General features: G+C 37.2%; 2 protein-coding genes across 2 annotated transcripts; both read left to right on the top strand.

Moving 5' to 3' along the window:
- Positions 1-2,742: 2,742 nt before the first annotated feature.
- LOC133533667 (general odorant-binding protein 2-like) lies at positions 2,743-6,383 on the top strand. Its single transcript, XM_061872693.1, has 3 exons — positions 2,743-2,900; positions 3,634-3,814; positions 5,427-6,383. The coding sequence occupies exons 1-3, from the start codon at positions 2,778-2,780 to the stop codon at positions 5,603-5,605; spliced, it is 483 nt and encodes a 160-aa protein (XP_061728677.1). The 5' UTR covers positions 2,743-2,777; the 3' UTR covers positions 5,606-6,383.
- A 1,929-nt stretch (positions 6,384-8,312) lies between these two features.
- LOC133533666 (general odorant-binding protein 1-like) lies at positions 8,313-11,048 on the top strand. The gene is made up of 3 exons (XM_061872691.1): positions 8,313-8,525; positions 9,288-9,468; positions 10,487-11,048. Exons 1-3 carry the CDS (start codon positions 8,397-8,399, stop codon positions 10,666-10,668), a joined length of 492 nt encoding a protein of 163 aa, XP_061728675.1. The 5' UTR covers positions 8,313-8,396; the 3' UTR covers positions 10,669-11,048.
- The last annotated feature ends 1,634 nt before the right edge of the window (positions 11,049-12,682 follow it).

A 12,682-nucleotide genomic window follows, 5' to 3' on the forward strand; every position in this document is an offset into this window, starting at 1 on the left:
TTGTTCACCCATAGACAGTTTTCATTTCACGATCCTTTTATGGTTTGCCACAAATTGTTTTGACTTATTTTTATTTTAGTCTAAGGTGTTTGAATAACTGTATATGTAGATACATTACAGAATAATTGTATATGTACATTAGATTTTGACGAAACAATTAAATTATGAACTTGGTTTTGTTATCTATTGCACTAAAATGACGAATGACGATTTCTTCTTAACAAGTTTCAAAGATAAGAAAAGTTTAGACAAGGGATGAATAAAGTGTGGTTGTGTGATTTGAAATGATTCCGACTTAAGATTATAATACTATAATGAATCTAAAACCGCCATTGCTAACGTACACGAAAAAACTGCTAGGCCTAAATGGGACTGGGCCGGTCACGTCTACCGCATGCATACGGACGGATAAATGGCCTATACTACCTACCTAAACCAAACCGATGATCAGGGTCGTAAAACTTCTCATTCATGCTTATGTGGTCATGGTGAGAGTGAGAGAGATAGTGGTATGACCTCAGTCTGTTTGGTTGTTAGCATAACCACCAAATGGATGCTGGTAAAGGGACGTGGGCAGGGAAGGTCCAGACGGAAATGGCGGGACGAACTGGATACCTTCCTTAACAACTGGCCGAAGGAAGACTAAATCCCACTGGACACTCGATTCGGCAAGTAAAACAAACATGAAAATCAATTTTTTTTTCTGCAAGTAGGCCTCAAGGGCTCTTTTACAAGTCAATACAACATTTATAGTAACAGCATATGGTGACATGAAAAATACATAACAACATTTATAAATACAACAGCCAATACCTGGGTAAACATTACATTATAATAATCTTAAAATAAATAATTACTACAATACAATAGAGATGTATAGTCTCTATGGTTAAAAACACATTAAATCCGGAGATATAATGAAATCTAGATCGTTTTTTGAAGACGCACTCACATATGTATAATAAAGTGTGTCAATTAAAAACATCAATAAATATTATATGACATTCTCACACAGATGGACTAAGTCCCACAGTAAGCTCAAAAAGGTTTGTGTTGTGGGCACTCAGACAACGATATATATAATACACAAATACATAGACAGCTCCAAAGACTCAGGAACAAATATTTGTGCTCATCGCATAAACAAATGTCCTTACCGGGATTCGAAGCCAGGACCATCGGCTTCATAGTCAGGGTCACTATCTACCAGGCCAAACCGGTCGTTTGTTCAATATTGTAAATTCTTGAGTAGGTGATCTCTGAACGGGGCGATATCAGTACCTAGAGCAACAGCTGACAAGACAAATACCAGATTTAATCACAAATAAACCCTCAAACCAACATGCAAGACATTAAACAATCACGCCTCACCAAATGACTTGCATCTGTGCAACCACCACATTACTATCGACAACACCAAAGCCAGTAAACCTATTCATTTAGTCTAGCTCATTATCTAGTTAACTCTTAACTGACCTTAGGTGGACTTTGTATCTTTATTATTAAGAGGAGGTATATGTAAATCTAGCAAATTAAAAGGAAATATTATACATTAACAAGTTTTTTGCAGAAATCGCGCAGCGTGTGGTTGACTTAACTAGTGACCGAAAGGCAGGCGGCATCCTCGCACAACGTATCAGCATTGCGATATGACGAGGAAATGCCGGCAGCATCCTTGGTACAATGCCTCAAAGGCCTATTTTAGATTTAAGCTAGTTATAGTAAAACCACTCTATATATCCATTATGTATACTGTTATTATAAATAAAATGTGTAAGACATTTCCGTCATAATTCAAATATAAAATGTTAAATTTATTTTAATAAAGGAAACAATGGGAAACTTAGACCATTTAGACAGAAGTCGTCTTTAAAAGCTTACTCTTCTACCGAAAACCTTGCACAAATTGTGCATACTATTGTATGGACTGACGTTTATCTACAAATACGTACAAATAGCCATACATTTGACGTGCCCCTCCCCCGCAAAAATTAGACTGTTTTGTACAGAAAAAGACAGACATCTCCAGTCTCCATCTCCTAAGAATAACTAATCAGATGGATCCCAGACCCGGTGTGGAGCCTTTCCACATTAAAAACGTCATTAGCATCACGTATATTTAAAAAAGTTAAGATTACTACGACAATTTCTGTGGGAATGTTCTGTGGTGGGTCTATGGACAGGCTTGTTTCACTTATATGTGTAAAATCATTTATTGACAAGGGTTCTACAACTAAAGCAATAACTAGCTTAAACTTAGCAGTTATTTTAATTTACAATGTTAATGTTAGCTTGAATTACATAATACAATGACCCGTGATCAATAACAGTATGTGATAACCACTCTGAAGTTTAAGTTTTAACATACCAAGGTTTCAAATAAATACGTATGCAAAAGTGGCTATAGTTATTAATATTAACAATACCTACTAGTTGATGGAGGGTAGATTTAGTTTTTTTTTTCTGCCAACAAACTGTACTGCAGTTTGGCAGATTAGTAATTTAAGTCTTTTTGTAATCTTCTTTTGATTCAAATAAATAAATAAAAAAAAGTCTAAATGCTCTACGAGTAAGCTAACCTTTTAAGGTTTTGGTTAACACCATTGCAAATGTAGTTTAATTTCCGTGTGATATTTTTATGGAAATCTACATATCAATCTGCTCTAGCCCCCTCTTAAGTTTCAAGATTGTTAGGAGTAATCATAGAGAATTAGCGGCCGAAAAAATCCGTCTGTGATATATTGGTGTGCTGGCGGCTGGTGGGCATTGTTATCACGATGGCTTTATGCTGGCTGGTTGGTTTAGTGTTGGTGGGGGGCAAGATGGTGGACGGGACGGCGGAGGTCATGAGTCATGTGACTGCGCATTTCGGGAAGGCTTTAGAGCAATGCCGTGAGGAGGTAAGTATTTGAATGTTTTTGGAATTTGAAAAACATACTGAAATAGTCTTTGACTTAGCGACTTTGGAAGATTTTTTCTTGCTTTGTGTCCAATTAATAGGTTAAGTGAAAGGGAATTTATTTTTAAGAAAATCATTAATTATGTATGTAAATATATTACAGGGCATTGAATTCCCTTAGTGAAATCCCGTAATGATTTTTTTATTAGAGCAATTTTAATGTTTTTTAATTATTATAATTATAGCAAGAATAACTAATAACCAATCAAAATTATATTTAATCCAATTTAATTAAGCAAATAAATGCTCCTTCATCATTATAAGTTATTCCTTGATACGTAATTACCTATATGAAACGAAGAGTCCAGCTGCATGTTGCATTTAATTCTATACAATCAAATCACTGTGTACGGATTCTATACAAAGTAAAGAATTGTCTATGTCCTTACAATATGTCTGGGAAAGATCAATCAGTATTTTATGGGTATAAACCCGTTTTCCCTCATTAAGGAATTAGGTACAAAAAGAGTTGTATATAAATGTAACATTTAAAAAAAAGCATATATCACATTTTCGACCCAACCAAAATTTTCGGTTATCAATAAAGCGCTATTTCCATGAAGCTTCAATTTGAAATCAACCTTATTGAATATCGACAATGTGGTACCTTTTAATTAAAAACGTTACAAATGTTTCATAATTGACATAAACATTACGCCTTTCAATCCCCACAGTCCCAGCTGTCCCCAGAAGTCCTGGACGAGTTCCACAACTTCTGGCGCGAGGACTTTGAAGTGGTCCACCGCGAGCTCGGCTGCGCCATCATGTGCATGTCCAACAAGTTCTCCCTACTGCAAGATGATGCCCGCATGCATCATGAGAACATGCATGACTACGTCAAGAGCTTCCCTCAAGGTGTGTATTAAAATAAGATAATAAACTCACAAGCGGAATTGAACCTTTAAGTCTAAGGAGAGACCTTGCCTTCTTGTGTGTGTGTTCTACCGGTTGTACAATGGGCTGTGCTTTGAAGAATTGTTTGACATGTTGCAAACGACCACTTAAGAAATTAAGTGATAGATATATCACCGCACCGCTCGCCGTCGGCAGGGTGTTCATCCTCATACCCTAGAACCAAAATGGTCGCGTACTGTGCGGTTGAAGAGGAATTTCCTCCCGCAGACACTCGGGCTGTGAGCGGAATGAGCTTCCTTCCGAGGTTTTCCCGAAGGTCTATAGTATGGGGTTCTTCAGAAAAGGAGTGTACAGGTTTTTAAAGGGTCGGCAACGCGCATGGAGTTACAGGCGTCCATAGGCTGCAGTAACTGCTTACCATCATGCGGGCATTATGCTTGTTTGCCACCGTCGTGGTATTCAAAAAATAAACTATTAAGATAAGTTCTCCCTGCTGCAAAGCGATGCGCATATGCATCATGAAAACGTGCATAAATACGTGAAGAGCTTCCCACGAGGTATTTCTTACGAACTCTTGCTTTGAATTGTGTGTATGTAATACTTTTACAGTATTTTAAGATACTTAGGAGTAAAATGAACGATCCGTCATATTGAATACACTAACGACTGTCCCAATTATTAGGAGTATGTACCGTGATTATGACATATAATTTTTTTTGATATATTAAACGGATTACTTACGTACTTTACACAAAATATTATTTTCACGCTGGACCCTAACTGCAAAAGTTGCCTTGTTTGAAGATCCTCGATGTGGATCGAAGCGTGTCCAGCGATAATCAACTTTAAGTACGTTAGTTACCAGTTTTAAATATTTGAATTATCCTCGTAACTTCCTGATTCTCCTCGTAGGCATAGGCAATATACATTTTATTGTCACTTCGCTAACTAAACCATAAACAAAAGTAGCATGGAGTGCAGCAATTTCCACGCTTTTAAAAATAGCCAGTTTCTTGACCTGGAAGCGTATTTCGATTATAAAAATATGCTACCAACATGATAAAAAAATTCCATGTATCGCTTTCTCAAGAAGACTATATTCATATTGATATCAAGTTTTGATATTTGAATGTGCCTCTAAGGTTTATGTAAAATGCATCGCGTGCTCACGTTTGCCGACTGTACGAGAACTGAAATAATGTGTTACATTATTATCCGGACTTGGGCGCAAACAACTTGAATTTATAGCCAGAAGTTTGCGATTTCAGTTTCATAAACAAGTTCAAAGTTCTTTATGAAATGTACGTGATACGTGAAAGCACGTATCATTACAGTTACTACAATTGCCAATATGTCGTAGTAATTTATACAATTCTGTATATCTGTATTGGATGAAAACTGCTATTCAAAAACTAATAACGTGAAATAAAATCATTTTCCAGATAAAACGTATCTATTTTGCCTAGCCACTTTTCACTGACTAGAAATAGAAGTATACATCCATTTATTTTCAATGATGTAGGTCATAAATGTTACAAAAAAGGGTAATTACAATGTTCTAATTACAATTTGTTCGTTTCCGCTGACATCTACTTTTGACTCTTGTTTACAGGTGACGTCCTCTCGGCCAAGATGGTCGAACTGATCCACAACTGCGAGAAGCAGTACGACGACATCCCTGACGACTGCAGCCGCGTCGTCAAGGTCGCAGCCTGCTTCAAGGTCGACGCTAAGAAAGCTGGTATCGCACCCGAGGTCGCCATGATTGAAGCGGTGCTGGAGAAGTATTAAGACCCATTGGCAGAACGTTGAATTGAAAATGATACTGGTGGATAGATGAAGTGGGTTTTCATTCACTAGTTGTTATAGTCGGACATCAGTAAGTGTAAGATCTGAGTGGATGCTCGAAGCGGAGCGTTCGGCGGAGCATGCAGCGTGGCGTCGGGCTCACAAGTGATGTGAGCAGCATGCACTGAGGCCGCTCCTATACGTTTGCATTCGCATGCCCCGCCCTGCTGCACGCCCCACTCAAGCGTCCACTCAGGCCATACACAAATTTTGTGTTACCATAAAAAAAAATCCTGATATAAATGGAAAAATGAAATTAGGAGTAGTAGTAGTAATCACTTTTTTGCGTACAATATTTTGACCATCGGAATCTGAGCTATGTAAAAATCTGAAGCTATCTTATTTTTCCCAGAATATGTATAAGTAGGATAATATATACACTAGTAGAAGCAGATTTTTACGACTTCCCGACACTGACTATTGTATTGCGTCCATAAATATATGAAAATAAGGTTTAGAACACAGTCAGAATTTACATAAAATCTTTACTTAAAGAGTTTGTAACTAATTATGTAATTCATAGTGAAAATATCATTGGTCATCAAAAAGTGTATTTTTTTTACCAGTATTGTTTTTAATTTTTATATACAATCAAAAATTTATACATCGAACAATGTCTAAAGAGTGATTTCTAGTAGATAGTTTTGATTAAGTTCATTTCATCGACTATTTGGTCTAGATTAGAATTGTTGTGATTTAATAAATAGTTGTTTGAGTGAGAGTTTGTTGGATTTATTTTTATTACGAAACTATTGAGAAAAATATGTCGCATTTTTTTATACTACGTCGGTGGCAAACAAGCATACGGCCCGCCCGATGGTGAGCAGCCTCCGTAGCCTATGTACGCCTGCAACTCCAGAGGAGTTACATGCGCGTTGCCGACCCTAAACCCGCCCCCCCTCGTTGAGCATATTCTTAAGCGCGTCATATTTATAATAAATCGTAAAGAACATACACAGTAAAATAACATCTTATTTAATCGTTTATGTACTTTCTACGGTACCAAATAATAGTTGGTTGCGTCACAAGGGAGCAAAATGACATATTTACGGCGAGGGCGTACTTTGAATCTGAACAAAGCGAAGCATTATAAAATATAATCCTGAATGTAGTGAGGGATTTAAATGTGTTACGCCCAAGATGGAAATAATTTTGCTACCATGTGACACGTAGATAGATAGAATACTCTTTATTGGCACACTTCAGTAAAAATATACAAGAAAAATAAACAATTGATTAAATTTTGAGGCAGACAACAGGCGGTATTATCGCTAAAAAGCGATCTCTTCCAGACAACCTTTGGGTAGCGGAAATAGAGAAGTTAATAGAAAAAGTAGGTGTTGCTAAACCGTTATGAAGCCTACATTCACACACACAATTACAGTGAATAAACATACACATATAAGGAATACAAATAGACATACATAAACATACATATAAATATATATAAAATTAACCGAAACATAGGTAAATACGAGTATGACAGCAGCATGGCAGCCACAGAGTAAAAATAATTATGTACTATATAAATAACCACTAAGGGAGAGATAAATAATGTACTTTGAGTGTTTTTTAAACACAGCAAGAGATCGAGCGCATCTAATGCCAACGGGTAAGGAGTTCCAGAGTCGGACAGCTTGAAAAGTAAATGAAGTGTTGTAAAATTTTGTAGAAGAAGATGCTAGTTACATACTGGTTTTTACATCACCTATGAGGAAATTATGATGATTAAAAATATTTTTAAGCAAAATAAGTATGCAAAAAATATAAAAATACCTAGTGGCCTAGAACAGAAACGTGATACTTTGATACCTCCTATCAGGGAAGAAAAAGCCCTTTTTCGAATTGGTGATGTGAGAAAAGCATTGTCTACCCTATCACGTTATAGCTATCCATGCCGTGATCGGCAACGGCGACCTTAGCTAAATTACGAGCGTGAGCTGTAATATGGCTTGCAAAGTCGAACTTACTTTTAAAAACTCTATCACAGGTGGGGCAGTAAAGTTGGCCAAATATATTATAGGATAGATAGGTATAATTATAGGAGAGCTTCGGCCGGGATTTACGTATCTGACGTTTCGCGTTAAGGTCAATGAGACGAGCGTTTTCAAAGTTTTTTACGCTCGTTTTAACACGACTACGCCATTCTGGCAGCAGAGAAGCATACTCCTCCCATTTGTCAGGTGGTATACCGCAGGAAGTTAGGTGGTACTTAAGCTCGTCTTTGTAACGTAGGTGCTGCCAACTTTGCTTCCGTTTACCAGCTGATAGCTGGGAATAGAAAACGGCTTTCGATACTCTGCAATCAGTCATATATATGCCAAACATATCACGTTACTATAACATAAGAAGGTTATTTTGAATTGTGTATATTCTTTGTGATACCGTGACACCGTGAGTGACTCGGGTTGGAAATACCGACACATAAGTATAATTGAAATTTAAATTATGGTTTTGCACCTCACTGATAGTCGTCTTCATTTGATTGCGGACTTGCAACTTTGTGACAATTGAAAACAATGTCAAACGTGATTGAAACTCAACCTTGACAGCCCACGTGTAAATTGACTACAATTTCCATATGACACCTAACAATTAAAACATCGGCAATTAGTAACTTTGGCATCCATATATATGGACGCACCCAAGAAAAACAACCACATTCTAGTGACCAGTAGCTAAATTTTTAATTTTTTCTATGAACCACGTTAAAAATAAAAAATAAAATATAAAAATGGCGAGATCTGTCCTGCTCTCTTTTGTATTATTAGCCATGACTGTGAGAAAGATAGAACCGTCATCGGACACTATGAAGACCATAACATCAGGGTTCCTAAAAGTACTTGAGGAATGCAAACAGGAGGTGAGCTGAAGATTTGATTAGTTGTTAAGCTTAAGTTTATATGTTGTTGGTCATTTACGGGATTCATAACAAAATATGGCTTAAATAATACAACACTGGACCAATATTCTGGGTTACGGGTGGGTATAATAAATAAATAAATATTATAGGACATTCTTACACGAATTGACTAAAGCCTCACAGCAACCTCAAGAAGGCTTGTGTTGTGGGTACTCAGATAACGATATACATAATAATATAAAAATACTTAAATACGAGTACATAGAAAATACCCATGACTCAGTAACAAATATCTGTGCACATCACACAAATAAATGCCCTTTCCGGTATTCGAACCTATAACCATCGGCTTCATAGGCAGGATCGCTACTCGCTACCCACTAGGCAAGACGTCGTCGGCGGTCGTCATAATAATTATAGTTTTAAAGTCTTCTGTGGATGTAAAAAAATATCTTATGTAAAAAAACACGTGCATGAAGATCTCGATCACTATTTCCCTTATTTTTCAACAACTGACTAAACTTTTAGTATTATTAGGAGCATTTCCAGCAAAAGCTTACACTCTAAAGGGGCCCACTGATTACCAGTTCTCCGGACGATATCGGCCTATCAGTTATTCGCGATTGTCAGCTTTTATTGCGAATAACTGACAGGCCGATATCGTAATGAACTGGTAATCAATGGGCCTTTCAAGGATCGAGTGTATTTGTATCTGCTACTGTTGTTACCTCTCAATTGTGATGCTATTTCGTCTTCCAACAGCTAAACCTCCAAGGGCACGTGATAAGTGACTTGTACCACTACTGGAAGGAGGACTACTCCCTCCTGAACCGGGACACAGGCTGCGCCATCATTTGTATGAGCAAGAAATTGGATCTAATCGATTCAAGTGGGAAACTTCATCATGGAAACACTCAGGAGTTTGCCACCAGGCATGGCGCTGGTAGGTCCAGTAAAATCTTGTCAGATTAGAATCTATGTAGCTTTCAAAACGTACTTATTTAATTCCATACAGCAGAAAATTTATTTGAAGAACTATTCGACTATATTTTTGTGTTTACTTGAAATACAAAAAAGAGAGGTATGGGCAATGTGAATGTCATCTCGCATTGTGTGGTAGGACACAGCACAGCAGATGTCATTCCAGATCTAGAGCAGAGCCCAACTGGGGAAGTACCTCCACCTTACAGAAAACCGCAGCCAAATAACACTTGACCCTACTCATAGTGTTGTGTTCCTGCCGGTGAGTAAGGTTGCCAGAGCTCAACGGGGGGGGGTGGGGTTAGGGTCGGCAACGCGCATGTAACTCCTCTGGAGTTGCAGGTGTACATAGGCTACGGAGACTGCTTACCATCAGGCAGGCCGTATGCTTGTTTGCCACCGACGTAGTATAAAAAAATTAAAAATAATATGCATGTTTTTCTTAAATAGGTAGTAAGCTTTTCAAAATTTAGATATTAATATATAAGCATGCATGCATGTTTAATTATATCATTGAAAATGAAAAATATTAATAACAATTTCTACTTCTACACAAATCTACATATAGTTATTTGTGTCCCAAGGGAGGAAAAGTAGGAAATTGCGTGCCGCGTGTAAAATTGTTACCCAAGCCGAAAGCGAGGGTGGCAAACACGCGGGATGGAATATCCTACGTTTCCTCCCGTGGTGCGCATACTATTTTTCTGCTCGACGGAGGCGGAAAGCGGCAACTTCGTTTAGCGCAGCGGGTGCAAAGTTGACGCTTTTCGCCTGGAGGGCAGAAAAAAATATGTATGCTCTGTTTTACTCCAGCAATTTCTTGTGTGCCAAGTTGTCGGTCACTTGTTGTTTTTCTAAAACACTTTGTCTTGTAGTGGAATGGCTTTTGCCCTTAAAAATGAAAATAATTATCCTAATATATGATTGAATTCTGTTGAACATGTTGCGGATGATCTTATGCCAATCTTCCCAATTTTCAGCAAGTGAAGTAGCCTCAAAGCTAGTTGAAATCCTCCACGCCTGCGAAAAGACCCATGAAGCCATAGAGGACGAATGTATGAGAGCGCTGGAGATCGCCAAATGCTTCCGCACCGACATACACCAGCTCAACTGGGCGCCGAAGATGGACGTTATTATTACTGAAGTACTTACTGAAATGTAGTTTTGTAGAGTAATAATTATGTTTTTGTACAACCCACATGCGAAATTAAATAATTGATTACTATAGACTGAGTTGATCGTCGCAGTTTATTGATCAACTTATGCAAATAATTAACACATGACTCAGCGCTACGTCATAGCCGATAACAGAGGTTTACCGGTATGTAGAGGAAATTCTTCGTAAAAGTAAAACGACAACCTGTCGTGATTAGCGCTGAATGGGTTAAATATTGACTTGTCTAGAGTCTGTTCGGAAAGAGAAGAGTCGTGGAATGTATTGAGTCCCATACATTCCACGACTTCTCTTTCCGCACAAACTCTATGTATAAATACACAAAATTCTAAATATCTTGACAACCGATAAAAACCTTTTGTATTATATTTTTGTGTGTTTGTCTTTATTTTAAAACTACCCTAGTCTTCAGTTGATTTTGTGTGTGTGTAAAAAAAAGGATTCAAAGACAAAGTTGTATTGCTCCACGAATTTGATACCTACTTAGTTACATCAATATTATTAACTTTTAATATTTTAAGTAGAGTTGTGCCAGCTCGGTCTTTAAAAAGAGCGCTCCGATCTCGGTCAACCGGTCAAAGGAACTAATTCGCTCTTTTAGTTCCTTTAGTTCAAGAACAAATCTCGAGATCCGAAGGAAAGGAAGGAGCTAGCTAAATCGTTTCAGTTGATTTTGTGTGTGTGCAAAAAAAAGGATTCAAAGACAAAGTTGTATTGCTCCACGAATTTGATACCTACTTAGTTACGATTTTATCATTTATCGTCTATCGACTAGTTACAGCATGACAAGCAATAAAAGCGCCATCATAAATCAGCTTGATAAAATAATGTCACTGTATAGATATACAGATTAATGTTGTAATATTGTAGGTCTACACCTACAATAATGTTAATGTTAATTAATAATGTTAATTAATAAGATTAATGTTTTAATATTGTAGGTACACACCTACGATATTAAAACGTTAATCTTCAAATCCCTTTGTTCCCTGCTAATTCCTATGCCTACGAGTATGTCCTAACTGGTTTTCAAGCCCTAACTTACGTCCCCGTATTCTAGACAGGACAATCGCCTGCCTTAGATAAGGACAACACAATAGATCTATTTAGTTCTTAATCGATGCGATACATTGATAGCCAATAGTGTAAATTAGTCTTAGAACAACAGTAAACTATGCAAACTAGATTCAACTCTATTTCCAAATCATTACAGTTTATAATCCATTGATAAAAATTTATGAGTTACGAAATGGTATACTAGTGTGTTTGTAAGGAAAAGCCTGTAGACAAGTTTAGACTTTAAGTCTTTGTCATTATGATTAAGTTTTCATTGCATTTTCTGCAAAGCTAAGAAGAATAATGCTGAAACTAGTTTTAACTCTAGGGTAAGGAGTATAAGGTTTAATATTGCTTGAGAAGATGATGTATAGAGATTCAGGAGGTAAATTGCTAGTTGTAATAGAGCTGTCGGGAACAATGCCTTGGTGACTAGTTTTGGGGATGTGATTAAGATAGGCGATTGTTAATAGCTAAGTGAATCATAGTTAATTAGAATACAGTTGGTAGGCACCTGCGGCAGTATCATGGGCATTTTTATCATTTGTCATGTCATGCGTCACTTTCGCACTTACATACTTGTTAGAACGTGACAGACATGATGATAGATGATAAAAACCCCATCCACCGGCCGGCCATCTCATTCTTGGTTTCAACTAAAATCTACTCCCTTACCTTAGACTACATAGAGAGAAAACTTAATACTTACAGGAAAAATATATTCACATTTACGGACAATGTTGTAGATATACTTAATAACTTAACTTGTCACAGTCGTAATATATATTACGGTTACGAGTTACGTGACGAGATAATAACGACAGTGACAATTTGAGTGATAACACCAATCGCAGCTATCATTTTCACTTTTCATTTCTGTCACTTAACTGTTTGCAATAAAAAAATCGGTCAAGTGCGAGTCGTACTCGCGCATGAAGGGTTCCGT

This window comes from Cydia pomonella, unplaced genomic scaffold (assembly GCF_033807575.1).
Source record: "Cydia pomonella isolate Wapato2018A unplaced genomic scaffold, ilCydPomo1 PGA_scaffold_193, whole genome shotgun sequence".
Taxonomy (NCBI): Eukaryota; Metazoa; Arthropoda; class Insecta; order Lepidoptera; family Tortricidae; genus Cydia; species Cydia pomonella.